General features: G+C 35.7%; 1 protein-coding gene across 1 annotated transcript; it reads left to right on the forward strand.

Moving 5' to 3' along the window:
• The first annotated feature begins 1,518 nt into the window (after positions 1-1,518).
• Positions 1,519-18,631, forward strand: haus5 (HAUS augmin-like complex, subunit 5). The gene is made up of 19 exons (XM_056463746.1): positions 1,519-1,645; positions 1,734-1,796; positions 1,874-1,906; positions 2,967-2,991; positions 3,083-3,215; positions 3,646-3,805; positions 4,467-4,542; positions 5,217-5,302; positions 5,400-5,454; positions 5,545-5,672; positions 5,757-5,835; positions 7,469-7,602; positions 10,971-11,133; positions 11,213-11,293; positions 12,147-12,292; positions 13,190-13,286; positions 14,893-15,031; positions 17,327-17,459; positions 17,543-18,631. The coding sequence occupies exons 1-19, from the start codon at positions 1,554-1,556 to the stop codon at positions 17,643-17,645; spliced, it is 1,926 nt and encodes a 641-aa protein (XP_056319721.1). The 5' UTR covers positions 1,519-1,553; the 3' UTR covers positions 17,646-18,631.
• The last annotated feature ends 881 nt before the right edge of the window (positions 18,632-19,512 follow it).

Genomic DNA, 19,512 nt, shown 5'->3' on the forward strand with positions numbered 1-19,512 from the left:
TATGTATGTATGTATGTATGTATGTATGTATGTATGTATGTATGTATGTATGTATATGGTTTGTTATTATTTTTTTCTGTGTATTTGTGTTTATTTTATTTATTATTATTATTATTATTTAGTTTGTTTTATTTATTTTATTGTTTTATTTGGGGATTGTTTTGTGGGTTGTTATAAAATGTTAAATGCTATTTGCAAGAATTAAAATTCAATGACAAAAAAATAATAATAATCATGACCATAATATTTGCAACACGAAAGATTTTGAATTTATTTTCATGTCTATGGGTGAAATATTTACTTTACTCCTAAAATTGAGTTTAATGTCAAAAACGTTAAAACAACACATTTGCATGCCGGCACACTATGGTCATGTGACATCTAAAAGTAATTTAAAATGTAGTCAGATAGCCTATGTTACATATGTAACTTGTTAGCAGTATTTAATATCCACAATTTGACTCAGTTTTAGTTTCCTTGCTTGTTAATTTTAAAATGCATATGTGATTCTCCGCGGATCAAACTGATAATTTGTGTTTAATCCATTACAGACTCGTAGCCAGCCTGCGGAATGGGCTGGTTCTTTCTTCTTAAAATGTGGACCTTTTTGCAGTTATTTGCCTCATATGAGATTTAAATTCTGAATTTAGGTGACATTTTAAGCACTATTTTTAGCTGAATTACCTTGTCAGATGGTCATCATATTTTCAAAATATTTAGAATAAAAAATATGACAAATATGAAACAATAAAGTAAAAGATGACTTCTCTTATATCAGATATTTTCTTGCACAGCTGAATGTTGGACTCTTGGAAAATAATTGTTTGTATTGAACAAACCTGATTAACTGAAGTCATACTAGGATTCTGCTTGGTCTTAAAACCTTTTTTGATGGGGTTTCACTTTTTATGATGGCATAGCAGTCAAAATAGGACAAGTGAGCTCATGTATGGGACAAATTCTGGACCTTTGTCAGTGAGGACTGGGTCTTCAAATTTTATCCCTGTCATTTACATTTTGTTTGATGTTTAAAGACCAGTTTTAGTCAACATTTGTTAATAACTGTGTTGACAGTCGATAAGAATAACTCGAGTCTCGAGATAACATAAAATACAAAAATATTGTGTTATGTTTGTATCATGTAGGTCAGGGGTGCCCAACTCTGTCCTGGAGGGCCGGTGTCCTGCATATTTTAGTTCAAACCCCAATTAAACAGACCTGAACCAGCTAATCAATCTCTTTCTAGGTACACTAAAACTTACAGGCAAGTGAGATGAAGGAAGTTAGAACTAAACTATACAGGACATCGGCCCTCCAGGACCGAGTTTGGACCCCATTTTAGGCTCAATAGTATTTTTATGCTGATGTTGAAGTAATTTGTTGTCCAGTAGGGGCAGCATCGGCTCCTGTAATGACAAATCGCAAAGTAAATAGGGGCGAAGAAACGTCTCCCGCGTATTTTGATCTGTCTTTTCCGCATCCGGTGGGTATACTGTAAAATGATGTGAGTTTGAAAGTTTTAGGTTTGTTTCATTATCAAGTGACTGAAAAAGATGTCGAGTCTCAGTCAGGAACTGAAGCGCTGGGCTGTTGAGGAGCTTGAGCTGCCAGCATCCAGACTCCCGGACGACGGCTATATGAAGACGTTAGTGGGCTGCTAATTTAGGATGAATTATAAGTATGCATCTTTACCAACGTGTTTAAGCTGATCATGTGTTTAAATTTGTCTTTAGATTGTGCGTCGGTCCTGGAGCATCCATTTGGAAGTATATCACACAACATGTTTATAAAGAGAGGTTAGATCTCGTTTGATCTCCAAATGCTTGTTTTTGTTTACAATAATGCAACATTCAATATACATATATATTCACAGGAATGTTCGGGTCGTGCGGGGGAATATTCAGTGGTATCCTTTACATTTTCTGACAATGTGATGTGTTATTAGACAGGTGTGTGTCCATTGTTTACAGTGTATTAAGTACTGTTAACAAATTCAGTATTGGACTTTAATAATGTAAATTACAGCAGAATTAGCTAATATAGTTATGCTAACAATAGAAATGCCATTGTAAAGTATTTTAAATTAAAGATACTTAAGTTGAATTATTTGGTTAAATTTAAATCAGCACAATTTATGTTTAAAGCTAGGAATAAATTACTTCCGAAATGCACACAAGTATTTATAAAGAAAGAAAAGGGGGATATAATATGAGAGAAGAACAAAATCTTAGTAGGTTGAAAAAGAGGACAACTTTTAAAAAAAATTGTGCATGTCTATGTGTTGTGAAAGTATGGAATAGTCTGGAACAGATTCTCAAACAATGTCAGGATATTAATCAATTGAAAAAGTTGTATAAATATGGATTATTTAAGGAATAATCCATAATAATGTTGAATAGAGGAATTCATAGTGTTTGAGCAACAGTATGTAAGAAGTACCCGAATGACCTACTACTTCCGGCGAGATTCTGAAGTGCGTGTCCGATGGACACTATAATTCCCCATGATGCACCACGAGAAAATTCATGAATGGGAGTAAAGCGGGTGTGTCATGTGATCATGATAAAATGGCTGATTTATTATTATGTCTATTCACACTACTTGTTTTCATACTGAATAGAACATACTTTTCTAGTCGAATAGTAAATTCAAATGCAGCACCTACTGATTTGTAGTCCTAAAAAACAAACAAAAAAAAACTTTACAATTAATAACCTTACATATACCATAGGAACAGTATAACAGAAAATATTGGCGCTTTTAAAACCTTGACTTTTCCAAATCGCCGAATGTACCTTGAAAACGGTTATCGTCCCATTCCTAGTTTGCAATACTATTCAGTTTCACTTTAGTTTCAGTTTGATTAATAAACATTGTGCCAAAATGTTGCCAATTAATTTGTTTTTTCGGTTATGCCATTTTTATATTGATCTGTGAAGTTATTCCTTGACTATCTGAATCCTAAGGTACAAAGTTTTACAAGATAAAGAGGTAAGGAAATGTACCACAATTAAGGTTTCCTATTTGATGTGATGCTCCTATAAGGACAGCATATATTGATGATTTTTGTTTTCGTTTTTAGCTTAAACAGTTGAAAAATCAAAATAATGATGCACGAAAGCTTGAGCTTCAGAGAGAAATTGATGCGCTTCAGACTGAACTCAGTCAACTGGACACAAAGATCACTAGAGTGGAGGATCAACTTGCTGCTGAAGGTGAATCTTCTCTTTCTGTCCGGCTTAAGTGGTTTTGTTTGCTTCTAACACCCATATTTGAACGTATCATGAGATCAAAACTCATGATAGTCTGTAGTTTCTTTATTCTATTCTATTAAAGGGATCATCAGTTCTGTCATCATTCATTCACACTTTTCACAAACCTGTTTGTCTTTCTTTTTCCTTTTGAACACAAAAGAAGACATTTTAATGAAAGCTGGAAACTAGTAACTGTTGTACTCGATAGAATTTTTTTAAATATGGATGTCAATGGTTACAGGTTTTATAGAATAAAGAAATTCAAAGTTTTGTAACTATTTGAGGATGAGAACATTTTTATTTTGGCGTGAACTATCCCTTTAACATTCTGAAAGTGCATCGTATTTATGGAATGATGTTTCTAATTTCAATTCTTTTGGCTACTGAGCAGAGCAAAGCTTAAACAGGAACTGGGACGGCTTTACTGAGAGCAGATGCAGGCAAAATCTGTTGGAATGTTTCAGGCAGCAATGCTCTGAGGACAGAAATGCACTGCTAGAGGACACACACGTGATTGCTGAGCAAAGACATTCCCTGGAAGAGCTGGCCAAGTGAGCAAATGTTCATTCCACATTCATACTGTACTTTTATATCGCTGGCAGATTTATCAATGCCTCATTAAAAAATGTGTTAGAGCCTCTGCTTTTACCTTTAAATACTAATACTTTCTCTAGTCCAAGATTAGACTGTAGGAAGGTCATTTATAAGTGTATTTCCCTGTTTTGGGGTAGTACTATAGATATGCAGCAAACGAGTGATATTATTACAAATCTGTACAAGCAGTAGCAGAGTAACTCAGACATCTCTTGCTCATTGGATGTATAAAGCACTAACTATGGTTTTACAGATTTATGCTGTTAAGCTGGTGCAGAATTTTAAAAGGTTCCAGCTTTTATGCTCACCAAAGTTACATTTATTTGATCAAAATACAGTAAAACAGTAGAACACAGTAAAATATTATCATTTAAAATAGCTATTGTCTGTGTTTGTATTTTGTAAAATGTATACGCCTTTTAAATTAATAATTTTTTTAAATTAAATATAAAGTTCAAAAAGAACCGAACTTAGAATAGAAAGCTTTTGTTCAGCATCAGCATAATGACAGTGTAAAAGTCTTTACTATAACTTTTAATTTATTAAATCACCCTAAACCTTTAAACTATAATGTTTAATGCAACATCTGGCCATATGGCTTCTTGTCCACTTGTCCAGGAAGGCTGAAGTGAGGCTGGTATTTGGACCATCTGACCAATCAGACAATGAAGCTGGAGCCGACCCCTTAGTTTTAGTAAGTGTTTTTGCAGGGGCTCAACAATAAGCCTTGTGATTATGTTTGTCTTTCACAACAGAATGTAAAAGACATTTTTTCACCATGTATAGGGATATTTTACTAATTTGAAATGTAAACCCTAACTTGTAAAAACACTATAGGGCTGTCACCATTCAAAATACAATGAAATTAAATGTATTTTCAAAGTTGAATTACTTGGTTTAGAACTTTTCTTAACAAAATAGAGCAAAAACTGTCAGCATGACAATAATATGTAAATGTGAATGTGAAGAACACAATAACAATGCTTTATATAAAGTCATTTTCATATTTGCATAGTTGTGTAATAAGGATAATTCCCAGGTTACTTGTCCAGTCAGGTTAGGTAAACCTCTCTTTCACTTGCCCATTTGAAAATAGTGAATAAAGGCATTCATGTTGAACCCTCGATTCTATATTTAAAGACATTTGTAAGGCACACGGTAATATTATGATTAAAGCTACAATCTGATCGCTTATCATAGTTGATATCAAATTAAATTCTGAAATTAAAGAATTGTGCTAGAGTTTGCGGCTACAGCAACTTCCATTAGGGCTTAATAGAATCAAGTTGACCAGTCAAAAGTGTCTTCATTAAATCTCATTTTCCCTCTGATTGTGCATTATGAAATACCATTTCTGTCTCATTTCAGAAGGATGTGAGAGAGCTCTGCAACGAGAGGGTTCACTTCCTCCAGTGCCTGCTGGAAAGTGAGCTAAAGGCAAATCCATCCATGCAGTAAGAAACACAGGCCTCTGATGGTGAAATTACAGATAGTTGAGCCTGAGTGCTGTTTCCTCATGGATTCCAATTCATTCAATTTTTTTTTACCCAGATTTACTCGAGATCAAAGGCATGCTGTGATCCAGCACTGGACAAGTGCTGTGGAGGTAGTGGACAATCCTTTGTGTCTTTATACAAATGTTTTTGTTCTAGTAAATCAACACCTAATGAAAACCTCTACATGTTTGATTTCTCAGAATGTTTTGCAATCTCATCCACCAAACCAAGTGCTTTCAGCTTTGCAAGCCTTGACCTCCAGACAGCAGGTGGCACTGGAGGAGAAGATCACAGCTTTAAATGTGGAGCGTGACGTTTCAGCTTTAGGGTGAGTTTGTGTAACATGATGTATATAAACAAAAACACCCAGATTATCTTCTTATAAATTTGTGTATTATTGTATTTATTGCAGGTTTCGTTTTGAGAGCGATCACCTAATAGATGTGTCATCTGAGCTTGAGGAGTTAACTCCTGTCCGCAGTCTGTTACAGGTGATCATTTGAGATGGTATTCTCTTTTCTTATAGTGTATTATACTTTCTTTCTCGTAAGACAGATGTTGTATGGCTAATCTGATTTTACCCATTGCAACATATTGCTGGTGTAACATCTGTGTTGATCCTAGAGCAACATTCCAAACACCCAATCAGATTTAAGGGAGAACTTTAAAGTTTAGACTTTCAGGGCTCTATTTTAACGATCTAGGCGCAAAGTATAAAGCGCAGGGCGCAAAAGCATTAAGGGTGTGTCCGAATCCACCTTTGCTATTTTAAGGACTGAAAAATCTGCACTAATCTAATCTCTAAATGAGTTATAGGTGTGTTTTGAGAATAAATCAATCAGAGCCTCATCTCCCATTCCCTTTGTCAGTTGCGTCGTGCCATGGTTCATTTGTTATTGACATGGCAGACTTTGTAAGTGGAAAAACAAAATGCTTTACTAGCGGAAAAACAGTTAAACAGAGCATCTGCAGCACTAGAATGAATCACTTTCACTCTCTTTCGTGGATAAGAAAACCTGTTGTACACACAGATGTCCATTAGCTTACATAATTTTGTTTAAATGCAAAGATTTTGTTCAAAACTATTTCTAAATTCAGTTCTAATTTCTAGCAATCGAATAAATGAACGATAATAACGAAGTGTGTTCAAAAAACTGAGTTATATCTAAACACGCATGCTATGCCCCATATGGTCCAAAACCTGACAGGTGGGCAAATCTAAGCTTGTTTTTTCTTTAATAAAACAAATGTAAATATGCATTTAATAAATAATACTACTAATAATAACAACATTATACAAAAGCAAATTTGCCTATTACTGTACATCCTGTGTGTATTAAGCAATGTGTAAGGGAGGCACACAACTTCTGCGCTGGAATTTAGACCTGCTTTCAGCTGGTCTATTGCGCAGTCTATTTTAGTTCCTCAAAATAGTAACGCGCCAACAATGTGCCTTAACACCCCTTTTATCTAGACCGAAACACCCATGAGTCCACAAAGTGGCGTAAATGGATTTGCTATTTAAATAACGTGGTGGTAAACGGGAAAATTAGTGACTGAAAATAGCAACCCGTCATAGTAACACGTCTTGCGCCTTATTGCGCCGGGTGTATGATAGGGCCTTCAATCAGTGTTATGTGATTTTACTTCAGTGTTATTAACCTACAGTTTCCTCTGGTTTTAGCGCTTATTTAGATTAGGTTTTGATTACATTTATGTTATTAAGTAATGAGGTTTCAGTATAAACAAAGTAATTGCGTATATTAGGGCTGCATGATATTGGAAAAATCTGACATTGCGATATTTTATTTTTCTGTGATTATATATTGCAATATGAATACAATTTCAGCAGATGGCTTGAACAGCTTTATTTTGAAGGAAATCATTCATTTAGATTGACTGGGATATTTTTGTAGCAGAGTGAATCAAACAAATTGCAAGCATAAATAAGGTTTGATGGACAAAAACAAAGATAAAAGTGTAAAAAACAATGCTTTATGGTTCTGTGGAGAGTCAAACAGTAGTCAGATATCCAGGTACAGTAATTAAATAACGATTTATTGTGCAGCCCCACTGTGTATATATATAATATATAATGTCAAATATCTGTGTGCATGCTAACAGTCTGCCTGGGAGGAGGTGGAACAGAGTTATTTTGAGTTGGCTCAGACTCGAAGTAGAAGGCGGCAGATGGAGACTGAACTCACGGCTTTGTTAAGAAAAGCAGAGGCGGCACACAAAACAGACTCTGTGGCCAGGTGAGTAATTCCTTAGATCTCTTTGTGACTAAAGAAATGGTTATAATCACTTAATAATTTTATGGTTCTAATTAGGTAGTCATCTATAATTCACTCACTCACTTTCCTTCGGCTTAGTCACTGATTTTTTTAAGGGTTGCCACAGCAGAATGAGCCGCCAGTTGCCCTTTCAGCCACAACCCAGCACTGAGAGTACACCAGCTCGTGCACCCCAAGTGTAAACACTTATACCCCAATTTGTAGTTTAATCAATTCACCTATAGCGCATGTCTTTGGACTGTGGGGGAAACCGGAGCACCCGGAGGAAACCCACACAAACACGGGTAGAAAATGCAAACTCCACACAGAAATGCTACCTGGCTCAGTCATGACGCGAACCTAGGACTTTGCTGTTGTGAGGCAACATTGCTAACCACTGAAACATTTGCTGCCCTGTAAATTATAATTAACATTAGTAATTATAATTACTCAAAGCTATATGCAACACTATGTGTAAGTGCACCTATGACAAACCCAGTTTTAAATGTTAAGGGTGGTTACACTAAATATTGATTTAATTTAGTTAATAGAGATTAATTGGCAACCTGATTATGGCGTCATTATTTTTTTAAAGCATCTTTTTTACAGATTTTTTCATAAGTGGCTAAACGTAATACAGGACTGTAGCTAGTTTGCAGGCAGGTTTCTTGAAGTGTTTTCGAGACGTGGCCACAGTTCTACTGTATTTAGTCTGACCAGTTTCTTCACGGAGATGGTGAAATCTGATTCAGGCTCCTTGTGCATACCAAAATCTCAGTAGATTATTACAATAATAATTGCTAGGAAACATAATGCTTGCTTGTAATATTTCCTACTGACACACTGCATGGATGATAGATGGAGAACACTGTACGTCCATCATGGAGAACTACAGGTGTTAGTAGGTCAGCGGTGGGTGATCTGGCTGGCCATGGAATCAGTGTGAAGCCTCGTCTGTCTCTGTGGTCTTTCAGTAATCAGTCTCACGCTGTCTGCTCCTCTTTGACCGACACAGCATCAGCTCTCTATATGGCCTGGTCCAGGACTATGGATACTTTGACATCATTTCTTCATTTCTTCACAGGTCTTGGATCGCATCAATGGTGCTGCATAATTGGGATGAGAATCCCCAGGTGGAAATAGAAAATAAAGAAAATAATTAGTGGAGCTGCTGTTCATAGTGTATTTAAACACAGATCAATAATATCAGAAAGGCAATCGGCTCATCCAATCAGCCAAGTTGTGTCGAAGTCAGACAAGCTCAACCGCAACTTAAGAAATCAGACGTTATGAAAACATCAACCTGCAGTCTTGATACGCTCCCCACATCATTCTTCAAAACTGTGTTCACCTGTTTAGAAATGGATCTTCTAAAAGTGGTAAATGCTTCACTTCTCTCAGGGATTTTTCCAAACTCACTTAAAACTGCAGTTGTTAAACCCCTCATGAAGAACAGCAACCTGGATAATACCCTATTGAGCAATTACAGGCCCATCTTAAATCTCCCTTTCATTGGCAAAATCATTGAAAAAGTTGTTTTTAATTAGGTTAACAAGTTCTTAAACTTCAAGGGGTGTTTAGACAATTATCAATCTGGTTTCAGAGCACATCACAGTACAGAGAGCGCTCTTATAAAGATATTAAATGATATCCACCTAAATACAGATTCAGGCAAACTAACAGTGCTGGTACTGCTCGATCTCAGTGCTGCATTTGACACTGTCGATCACAGCGTACTTCTGAATAGGCTGGAAAACTGGGTTGGGCTGTCTGGGACGGTCCTCAAATGGTTCAGATCTTGCCTTGAAGGGAGAGGTTACTATGTCAGTATAGGTGACCATAGGTCAAGGTGGACACCCATGACATGTGGAGTCCCACAAGGCTCGATTCTGGCACCACTCCTGTTCAACCTTTAAATGCTCCCTCTGAGCCAAATAATGAGAAAAAACAAATCTCCTACCACAGCTATGCTGATGACACTCAGATCTACCTAGCCTTATTACCTAATGACTACAGCCCCAATGACACTCTCTGCCAATGCATTGATGAAATTAACAGTTGGATGTGCCAAAACTTTCTTCAGTTAAACAAAGAGAAAACTGAAGTGATTGCGTTTGGGATCAGAGATGAGGTTTTCAAGGTGAATTGGTACCTTGACTCTAATGGTCAAACAACAAAAAATAAGGTCAAGAATCTTGGTGTGACTCTGGAGTCAGATCTGAGTTTCAATAGTCATGTCAAAGCAGGTAGTAAATCAGCATACTATCATTTCTAAAACATTGCAAGAATTAGATGCTTTGTTTCCAGTAAAGACTTAGAGAAACTTCTTCATGCTTTTATCAACAGCATGGTGGATTAATGTAAGGGACTCCTCACTGGCCTCTTCAAAAATACAGTCAGACAGTTGCAGCTCATCCAGAATGATTCTGACCAGAACCAGAAAATCTGAGCACATCACACCTGTCCTCAGGTCTTTACACTGGCTCCCAGTTACATTCAGAATAGATTTTAAAGTATTATTATTGGTCTATAAATCACTAAATGGCCTAGGACCTCAATATATTACAGAAATGCTCACTGAATACAAACCTAACAGATCACTCGGATCTTTAGGATCATATAAACTAGAAATTCCAAGAGTTCCGTCAAAGCAGGGTGAATCAGCTTTCAGCTACTGCACATTCAAATCAAGACTGAACACACATCTGTTTAGTTGTGCATTTACTAAATCAAAGCTGTGCTACATCTGAAAGATCACGCACTTATTTTCTCTTCTTTTTCATTCTTTTATAACCTGTTTAACACTTTTTAATCTGTTTTTAGTAATTTTTATCATTTTTATTATTTGTTTTTAATTTTCTTATACTTGTCTCTTCTATTCCTGTTAATGTAAAGCACTTTGAATTGCCACTGTGTATGAAATGTGCTACATAGACTTGCCTTGCCTAAACAAGATGCAGAAATAGATTGTTATAAATGAATAAAGTAGTTATATAAACAAACAGAAACAAACATGTAAAGCATATGAGTGTTTCTAACAAAATGTCTGGTGCATTTAGACAGGAGGAGTGTGTCCTACACTCACCTGTGTGGAGCACACTTGTGCATCATACCAGTATGTGATGCATTGTGTGTATGCTTTACTAAAAAGATAGGTCTTTAATCTGGTTTAGAACTGAGAAAGTGTGTCTGAGCCTCGGACATTATCATTATTATCATATATTAAAATGTTACTACACTAAAACCAGTCTTGTGTTGTAGCAAAATTTATATAGATGGAGCTTGTTTTAATGTATAATGTCTGATATTGTAAATCACATGAGTTTTGTTGTGTGTGTGTGTGTGAGCAGGTGTGTGTTTGAGTTGGAGATGGAGGCAGTGAAGCAGTCGTCAATTCGGGACAGCATCAGAGATCAGTGTGTTCAGCTACAGCAGCAGGCCAGGCAGGGCCAGGATGCCATCAGAGCCCTGCAGACGCACTGGCAGACTGTCATGGACTTCAGACAGCTTGTGGTGCGTACCTGTATTTATTGCTGATTAAGATTTAAGATTCATAGTGTAGCGTTATTACATGCCTATTATTTCTGTATAGAACCGGAGACAAGAGCAGATACGAAGCCTGATCAAGGGAAACTCATCTGTGAAGGCTGAATTAACACGTGTCCATGAAGAGGTATTATGTCATTCAATGCATTGTTTAGTTAATGGGACAGTTCATTGGAAACTTCTGTCATCATTTACACACCCCTTGACTGGTTCCAAACCAGTTTGAGTTATTTTTTATTCTGCTGAAGAATGCTGGAAACCTGTAACCAATGAAATCCATTGTGGGAATAACAAACACCATGGAAGTCAATGGTTCAAATTCTCCAGCTTTATTCAAAATAGCTTCAATTGTGTTTAAGAGAACAAAAAAAAACCTTAGTCAAAGGGTGAATAAATGATGACAATTTTCATTTTTGAGCCATCTCTTTAATAATAATAATAAAAATTCTCACTTACAAACAAACACAGTCTGGAGTAAGTCGAATTGTGAAGCCTATGCATTTCTCTGTAAATTATTTTTGTTTCATATTTAACTCTATTTATTTCCTTAAGCTTTCTGGATGATGTTGTATTATGTTGTGTCTGACTATCTGTGTATTTTGAAATGGCCTTTGTAACCCCCCCTTATTTTTATTTTTATTATTATTTTTTTAATGTTGTTTTTTGTTCTGTTTATGTTGTTGATTATTCTTATGCTAAAAACAATAAAAAAGACTATTACAAACAAACGCAGTCACAAGCTTGGAGTTGGTAAGATTTATTTTATTTTTTGTTTTTGAAAGAAGATCTTTATGCCCGCTAAGTTGGACTTTTCTTTTTAAAGAAAGTTCAAATGTTATAGTTTAGACATTTACGTTATTACAAAAAAGCATGTAATGCAGCATTGCTGAAAATAATTATTACTTACCGAATTTGACACAACGTTTAGACTGAAATGTGTGCACATAAATGTACATATACTACACTTCTTCTTCTTCCAGGTTGGACAGTTTGTTAAGGACGAGCTCAGTCCTCAGTTTGTCACTGTGATTGGAGCCAGCAGTGAACAGCGCAACTCTGTGTCTCAGGGGGCCAAGCATTTTAGCTGTGTATCACTAGCGGCACTGGATCGCAGGGTCATGAAGGGGTGAGCAAATCTAACCGTATCTATTTTCATCCACGTTTAGCAGGATTTCAAATGGTTATGAACAGCATATCATGATTCACTAGCATTTTTAATTGCTTTAAAACACAAAGGAAGAGGCTGGTTGAGTTTAGTTTCTGTTTACAAAGGCTGCATACCAGTCTAAATTTTTATCCCAAATTCTCAATGACTTGGATGTACGTTATTGATTGTTACACAAGTGTCTACTACTGGAGGAACTTCTGAATGGGTTTAAATGGAATACACTATACCCTTGAGCACTTGAAAAATACTAAACACTTTGAATGCAAGTCCCTGTTGGGACTGTAAACGTCCCTCTTCCCTTGTATGAAGTGGACCACACATTAAAATAGTGCAGATGATCCACTCAAGGGGAAGTGATTAGGGATTTTTGCGAGTTTTCTAAAATAGAGTGGAAAGCAGTCCAGGAGTATGAATGACATAAACTAAAGATATTGTTTCTAACTCCCTCATTATAGTAATGTTTTCTTTGTTAGATTGTTGTTTAAATCAGTATTGTATTATCAATTGTGCTGATATTTATGTAAAAGCCATTTATGTTTATTATGTGACATTACTTAAGCTTATCTTAGCCTGCAAACCCCAAAACTGTTTCTTTTTTTTGCGTTCATATCTTGAACCAGGGATTTTAAATGGCCTTCTAATAGGCTTCATCATGCATTGATGTGTTTGGACTCTCGAGATGTTTTTGTTTTGTGTGTGGGACATACTCTATTATGTCAACTATGATGTTATGGCAACAATATCATAGACAAATAAATATGTTTTACCTCTATTCTTTACTCATTAATGTTGGTTTTGCGTAACATTCTCAATTTTAAATGAATTTCTTTGACAGAATGTTTTTGATCTCTTCAGGGGACAGAAGGCACCAGCAGCTCAGCTTTCCATCCACCGGATACAATCACCAGCTTTCCACAAACTCTGTGAAAGCCTCTCATTTCCCATGTACATGGTGAGATGCCCACTTACAGTGTATTAACAGTCCTGAAAGCTATTTTGATGCTATTAAAAACTGGTGTTTAAAAAAATCTGCTGAATCTGCTAAACAAAAACACGCATTGATTGGTCGATAGAGAGGATGGAAGTCTTTGTCAGACATGAATCCATGGAAACAGTAGTGTGTGATTATTATCCAAGACTATAGAATACACCTTAAAAGGACTTTATTACGTTGCCATATTCATATATATATTGAAGTAAAGGGAAGAATTGTGTTTTAGACATTAAATAGAGATTTTTTTTCCAATGCTACAAATTGTATTTTATTAAAAAATAAACCATAATTTTGAAAGATGTTTTACATTTTTTTTGAAATGCAAATTATATAAAAATTACATATAAAGGCCTTTATAGAACATTCTATTTGTATTTTTATTTGGGGGGTGAGGGGGGGTGGGGTTATACTTTTTAAAATATATTTGAAAAATGTTTGACAATTCGCTAGTTTTTTCTTTTTCCCAAGGCAGATTTTTAGCATAATTTGTTGTTTGGTCTTCCTGTTTGGGAGTCCTCATCACTACTATGAATGCTTCACTGATTTAGAAGTCCTACATTTATGACTGACATTCTCATCATTTTTAAGATTTTCTAAATCTGCAAGTTAGAAGCTAATTTTAGCCTTGAAATGTTTTGTCAATACAGCCCCAGGCCAAAATAAAGTTTTTTTTGGTGTTCATTTCAGGCCTTTACCTGATAGTTTGCTGGTAAACACCTTTTTACTGCCATTGATCCGTAGGATTCATAATAGCTATGCTTGACTGTGGGAATTTTCTGCTTCACTTTTTCTTGTTTAGTCGGTCACAGACGTCAGTGTACAAAGCACACCGCATATCTGCAGATCTCATTCTGTTGGCAACCAAAATGGGCTATAATGCAACACAACACTGACAATGTTTTTCATTTTCCATGTTGAGCAGTTTTCTTAAATCAATTCTGTAACAGCTTCATGAGGTGGGGTTTGACTGGAGTGCTGAATTGCAGAGCTCCTATCACTATGATCAGATTGTGATGTTAATAGTGGATTTGTTACTGAGGAAAATGCATTGAAGATAAAAAAAAAAGTTGCCTGGCTATTTGGACAACTTTTAACCCCTAAACTCAGCATGAAAAAGTATTTTGCTGTGAGTATATCAGGGGCCTTATAGAGCTAGTTCACTCAAAAGTGAAAATTCTGTTCTCGTTTACTCACCCTTCATTTTGTCAGAAACCTGTTTGATTTTCTTTCTTCTGCTGAACATAAGTTGTTATTGTTTATTGTTGTTGTTTCATTACTTTGAAAAATTAATGCAATCCGGCAGCCAGTATTTTTTCTTCCTTCTACAGATGCAAATAGCTGCTGTTGTGCAACATTCTTGAAAGTATCATCAAAAATATGAATGTTTGGAAACACTCAAGGGTTAATAAATAGAGAACATTTTTGTTTTTGGGTGCCTTGATGCTTGTGCACACCAATAAAGATGAAAGGCTTGTGAAACACAGACTTCATCAATATCCTAAACTTTTCTTCCAGTCAGAATGTCATCTTTAATCTTCTCTGCGTTCTCCTCTTTGTCTATCAGGCTCCAGAAGAGCTGTGGTCTCAGGCTGTGACTCGACGGCTGGAGTTCAGAAATCTGCGCAGGCTTCTTCAGCTTTTCTCAGATTCAGCCGCAGACCTGCAGAAGCGGACCGCACAGCTGCCATCACCCGATCAGCAGAGTATGTCTACTTTTATAGGCTTTTGTCTGTCATCTTTCGACGCCCTCATCATTAAAACATGGTTTGAATAAGCTGAATAAATTGAATAGTTTACTTGGAAGTCAGCAGTGAACTGCCACCGTTTTAATTTGGTAACAGTTCTGCATTTTTTACATTTCTCAAAACTCAGAACTCGCGTGTTCACCCAATTTCTGCATGTGTGTCTGACAGCTTATATCCTTCATTAGGGATGCATTAGTACCCGTACTGGTATTGCTATCTGGCCTGATACTGAGCCAGCAGCAAGAATGCAACGTCAGTGGAAATATTTCAAAATTAATAATGACTCTTAGGGTTTAGTGGCTTATTTCGGTGCTTATTTAGCCCTGTCGGATGATGAGCTGTCGGAAAAATCTAAATCATTATTTCCTCAATGAGAAAACTGGCATGAACTTCAGAAAGCTTTAATGATAAAAATTCGAGACATCTTTGTGATGATGTTTCTGTCGTGTTATCCAACAAAAGAGTACTTGAGCATAGAAAAAGGTGTGTACTTTTTGTATTGTACAGTAAACAGATTTTAGATAAAATATAGACAACCCACACGCCATTGCACATTGCAAACTGTCTTCTGTAAAAATATTGAGGAAGAAAAAAGGGCTAACTTTGATAAGTGGTGTTAAAGGATCACGAATCTCACAGTTCAGATCACATTATGGTCTTTTATAGTGACTGATCAGACCATTTTTCAGATCAGCCAAAAAGGGGAGATGACAAATGTCATTTGCTTTCTGTTTATTACAAAAACAGTACTGCAAGACCCGTTCGGTTTTAACAAACAGAACTAAGAACCTGTCATTTTATTACAAATAAAATGATGAAATAATAAGCTGAATAAAAATGAATTGTAAAATATTCAGTAGTGTGACAAATTCACTGCTGCTACTACTGCTGAACACTAAATGTAGAAATCTAACATTATATTTAGTACAACCCATATTTATTTTCAGTCTCATTTTCAATAAATGATTCAGTTATTCACTCATAAAACTTCGTTCCATTGCTTGATGATCATTTTTGAAGAATGATTCAGTGGCATATTTTTGATGTAATAATGCTGTAGTAATTGCTGACTACAACTTTCATTTTTGAGTATTGTTACATGCACATGACGGTGATTTTAATCTTTAGCATAAACATCAGTGGTTATATCTGTTTGTATCTTCATAACTAACACAAAAGTCTAAAGACTGAATCTCTTCCTTGATTTTTTTGTGTTTTTCAAACAGATTTGAATGCAGCCATTTGAAGGATTAATCAACATATAATCAATATTATTTAACAAACATATGCAAATCCCCATCATATATAATTTGTTGCGTGGGTGTTGAGCTCCTTAACTTTTAATTACTAATTGTGCAGCTTACACTGAATGCAACTTTCTGTCATTATCATATTTTACAGGAAAGCCTAAATGCTTTCGTACATGTGATTTGAATGCCGTGAGAGTCAGTCTCTCTTTCTCTCTCTCTCTCTCTCACTCACTCACTCACTCACTCACTCACAAATTTAGGATTAATCTACAAGTAAAAAAAAAAATCCATCAGCCTAATCTACGGGCCACGTGTGTTCTGAAACGTGAGTTGGGATCCGTACGAATCACAGATCAGCCGTGATCCATTACACCCCTACCTTTTTATTATTAAAAAAAAAAAGTATTTAAAGTGCTTTGAAAATTGTTTGTACTTTGACAACCTTGTGTTTCAGTTTTTTTTATAATTACAAAGAAGCTGTAATAAAATAATTGGTCTCACAGTCATTACCTCATTAAAAAAAAGGTAATAATCATTGCTAATTACTTGTCAAATGATCTTTAATAACAAACTCTGGGATCAGGAGAAATGTGAAGCAAAGGCTGTTTATCCACAATCTGGCTTTTTGTCATAAGAGCATCTGCATTTGTTTACTTTCTATTGTCTTACTTTAATCAATGGGCGGAGCTAAACAGACAGTGATGTAGAAGTGGGTGGTGCTCTTCTGTGGAGGCGGAGATTAGACGCACTTTTACATAATAAAGTGTCTCAATCCATATCCTGTCATTTTGTCAGATTGATTTCAATATAAGCTGTTTTAGACTAATAAAGTTCTGAAGCTTACAGGGTGTTTTTATGTTCCTGTGACCTCAAAAATGCCAAAAGATGTAATCAAATTTGGACTTCATTTCATGATCTGTTTTAGAACTGACGACCTTAGGTTTCTTTCCTGTGTTAAGAGTATTGTAAATAGTTTAAAACCTGTTGTGTTTTTGTGTTTCAGCTTTGCTGCAGCGAGTGAAGATGGAGGATGAGGAGATTCTGCAGACGCTGCTCCCTCGGGCTCGTGAGCTCATGCACAGGTGCTCTAAAGGCCTGCTTTACTCTGAACAAGTGAAGACTGCCATTACACACTGGTGAGGCAAGACACTCTCCAATGTCTACAATACTCTGCAAATACTACAGTCATATTAATGCCCTGTTTGATTTGTTTGTGCAGGTGGGATCAGCCTGGTCAGTTTGCCCTGCCGGAGATGCAGAGAGAAGGACTGACCTTCCAGCAGTGGCTCCAGAGGTGGAGACTTGCTACTAAAGAATCCTGACTTGATTCTGCATAAGTTAACATGTATCTGTACACAGTTCACACTTGATCAATTCTCTCTTATCTTTGAATAACCTCATGAGTAGTATTGTTTTCTAGTTATTACTTTGTACATCCCTGTTCAAGAACTATTTTAGGCACCTTTTAATGAATTTCACAATAAATGAGCAATAATAGACACTGGAATAAGGAAGCGGTTTAATGACTTCTTTTCTGCTGTTTTAAATTTCATCATTCACTCATTTTTCTTCAGCTTAATCCCTTATTTATCAGGAGTTGCCACAGCGGAATGAACTGCCAACTATTCCAGCATGTTTTATGCAGCAGATGGCCTTCCTTGTTGTGTATTGATCTCCGTTTCATATTTCATGTAGTAATGCTGTGAAATACAGTCGTAAATTGATTTTTATTTGGATAAGCCTGTTTAAAGTAGCTAATGATCGCATTTATTTTTCTTCTATCGCCAAAATAAATGTGTGGATCTATAGGTATATATAATTTTTTTTTTTTTTTTTTGAATCATGCAGCAAGAATCTAGCTATTCAGGTGTGTGATGCAAACTACACTCCTGTATTTAGACACTTCAAAACGCCATTTATTCTTTTGATGATAAACTGTCCCACAAACCAGCAAAAATCATTTGAATATGCTGATTTGATGATCAAATATTGTTAAGACCAGTGTTAGAAAACATCTGTTCTGCTGACAAAACAAAAAATACAACCTGTTTTTAGAACCGCATTAATTAGTTGTTTTTACTGTTACTAATGAACCAGAAATAGCCTTTCCTGATTGAAAGTAATCGATTGACGCACAGAGAGTTAATTATAGTCATTTTCATGACATAAGAATGTAATCTGTTTGAAAGGCAGATAATTATCTTGTTTTTGTAGACAAAAAGAACGCACCGATAAACAAAAGCAACAGAGGAGCAATTGTCAGGACTGGTTTCCTTATTTGTTATTTTAAGAGGCATGACGCATTCCTCTCAGTGCAACTTCAACTTTTATTTTGTAAGCTGAACCCATTTGACCGAAACTAAACTATCATGTATAACTTTTTCCATATTTATTTACTGCATTAACTATTTTAATTAGCTAGAAATATTTTTTTTATTGAATTTTTTAATTTGTGTAACTTAATTTAACAGTTTATTAAAAGTATAACTAAAAATTAAACGGAATATGTTTAGTGTTTCTCTATTTATTTTGTAAAATTATAGAACAGAAATAAGTTGTAATAATAAAACAAACAAACAAAATAACAACAGTATTTTAAAGTACACATATTTTACCCCTTTTTCAAGATTTAAGAGAAGTCTTTTGTGTCTCCAGAATGTGTCTATAAAGTTTCAGCTCAAAACACCCGTCAGATTATTTTTTTATTACATTCAGATTTTTCTGTTCTGAACACAAGGTAGCTGTTTTTGTTGACTGTGCCTTTAATGCCAGTTCTTCCTGTCCAGCATTCCCGTGTGCCTCAATATTTGCCTCAGCTGCATCAAATAAACAGCACAGTGACAGACATGAAGCGGATCTCACGTAACGTTTGTGAGAAATACTACAGTAAGAACTTTACCAATGATTATTATTTGATGTATTTGTTGTGGGGTTAATTTAAGCCTTTCTGCAACAACGTGGATACAAAGTTCACCCACGATAAACTTTGCACGGCCAATGTGACAGGATACACCTTAATATCCACTGCTGTATGGATATCCGTACAAAATAAACCTGATTTAACGTCCACAAACTGGGATTGAAGTGTCTTCTTTTATAATCGTATTGACATGCGGCTGTGGTGATAGAGTAAAGCTGAAGTAAATCGCTGTAATTCATTACAAAAATGCACCGTTTTAAAATTGTAAA

This window comes from Danio aesculapii, chromosome 8 (assembly GCF_903798145.1).
Source record: "Danio aesculapii chromosome 8, fDanAes4.1, whole genome shotgun sequence".
Taxonomy (NCBI): Eukaryota; Metazoa; Chordata; class Actinopteri; order Cypriniformes; family Danionidae; genus Danio; species Danio aesculapii.

Excerpts from the sequence above, each read along its gene's own strand:
- haus5 (XM_056463746.1), top strand. The coding sequence starts at position 1,554 with ATGTCGAGTCTCAGTCAGGAACTGAAGCGCTGGGCTGTTGAGGAGCTT. Across the intron at positions 5,303-5,399 it reads AAGGCAAATCCATCCATGCA|ATTTACTCGAGATCAAAGGC; the intron begins GTAAGAAACACA and ends TTTTTTACCCAG. Across the intron at positions 5,836-7,468 it reads CTGTCCGCAGTCTGTTACAG|TCTGCCTGGGAGGAGGTGGA; the intron begins GTGATCATTTGA and ends GCATGCTAACAG.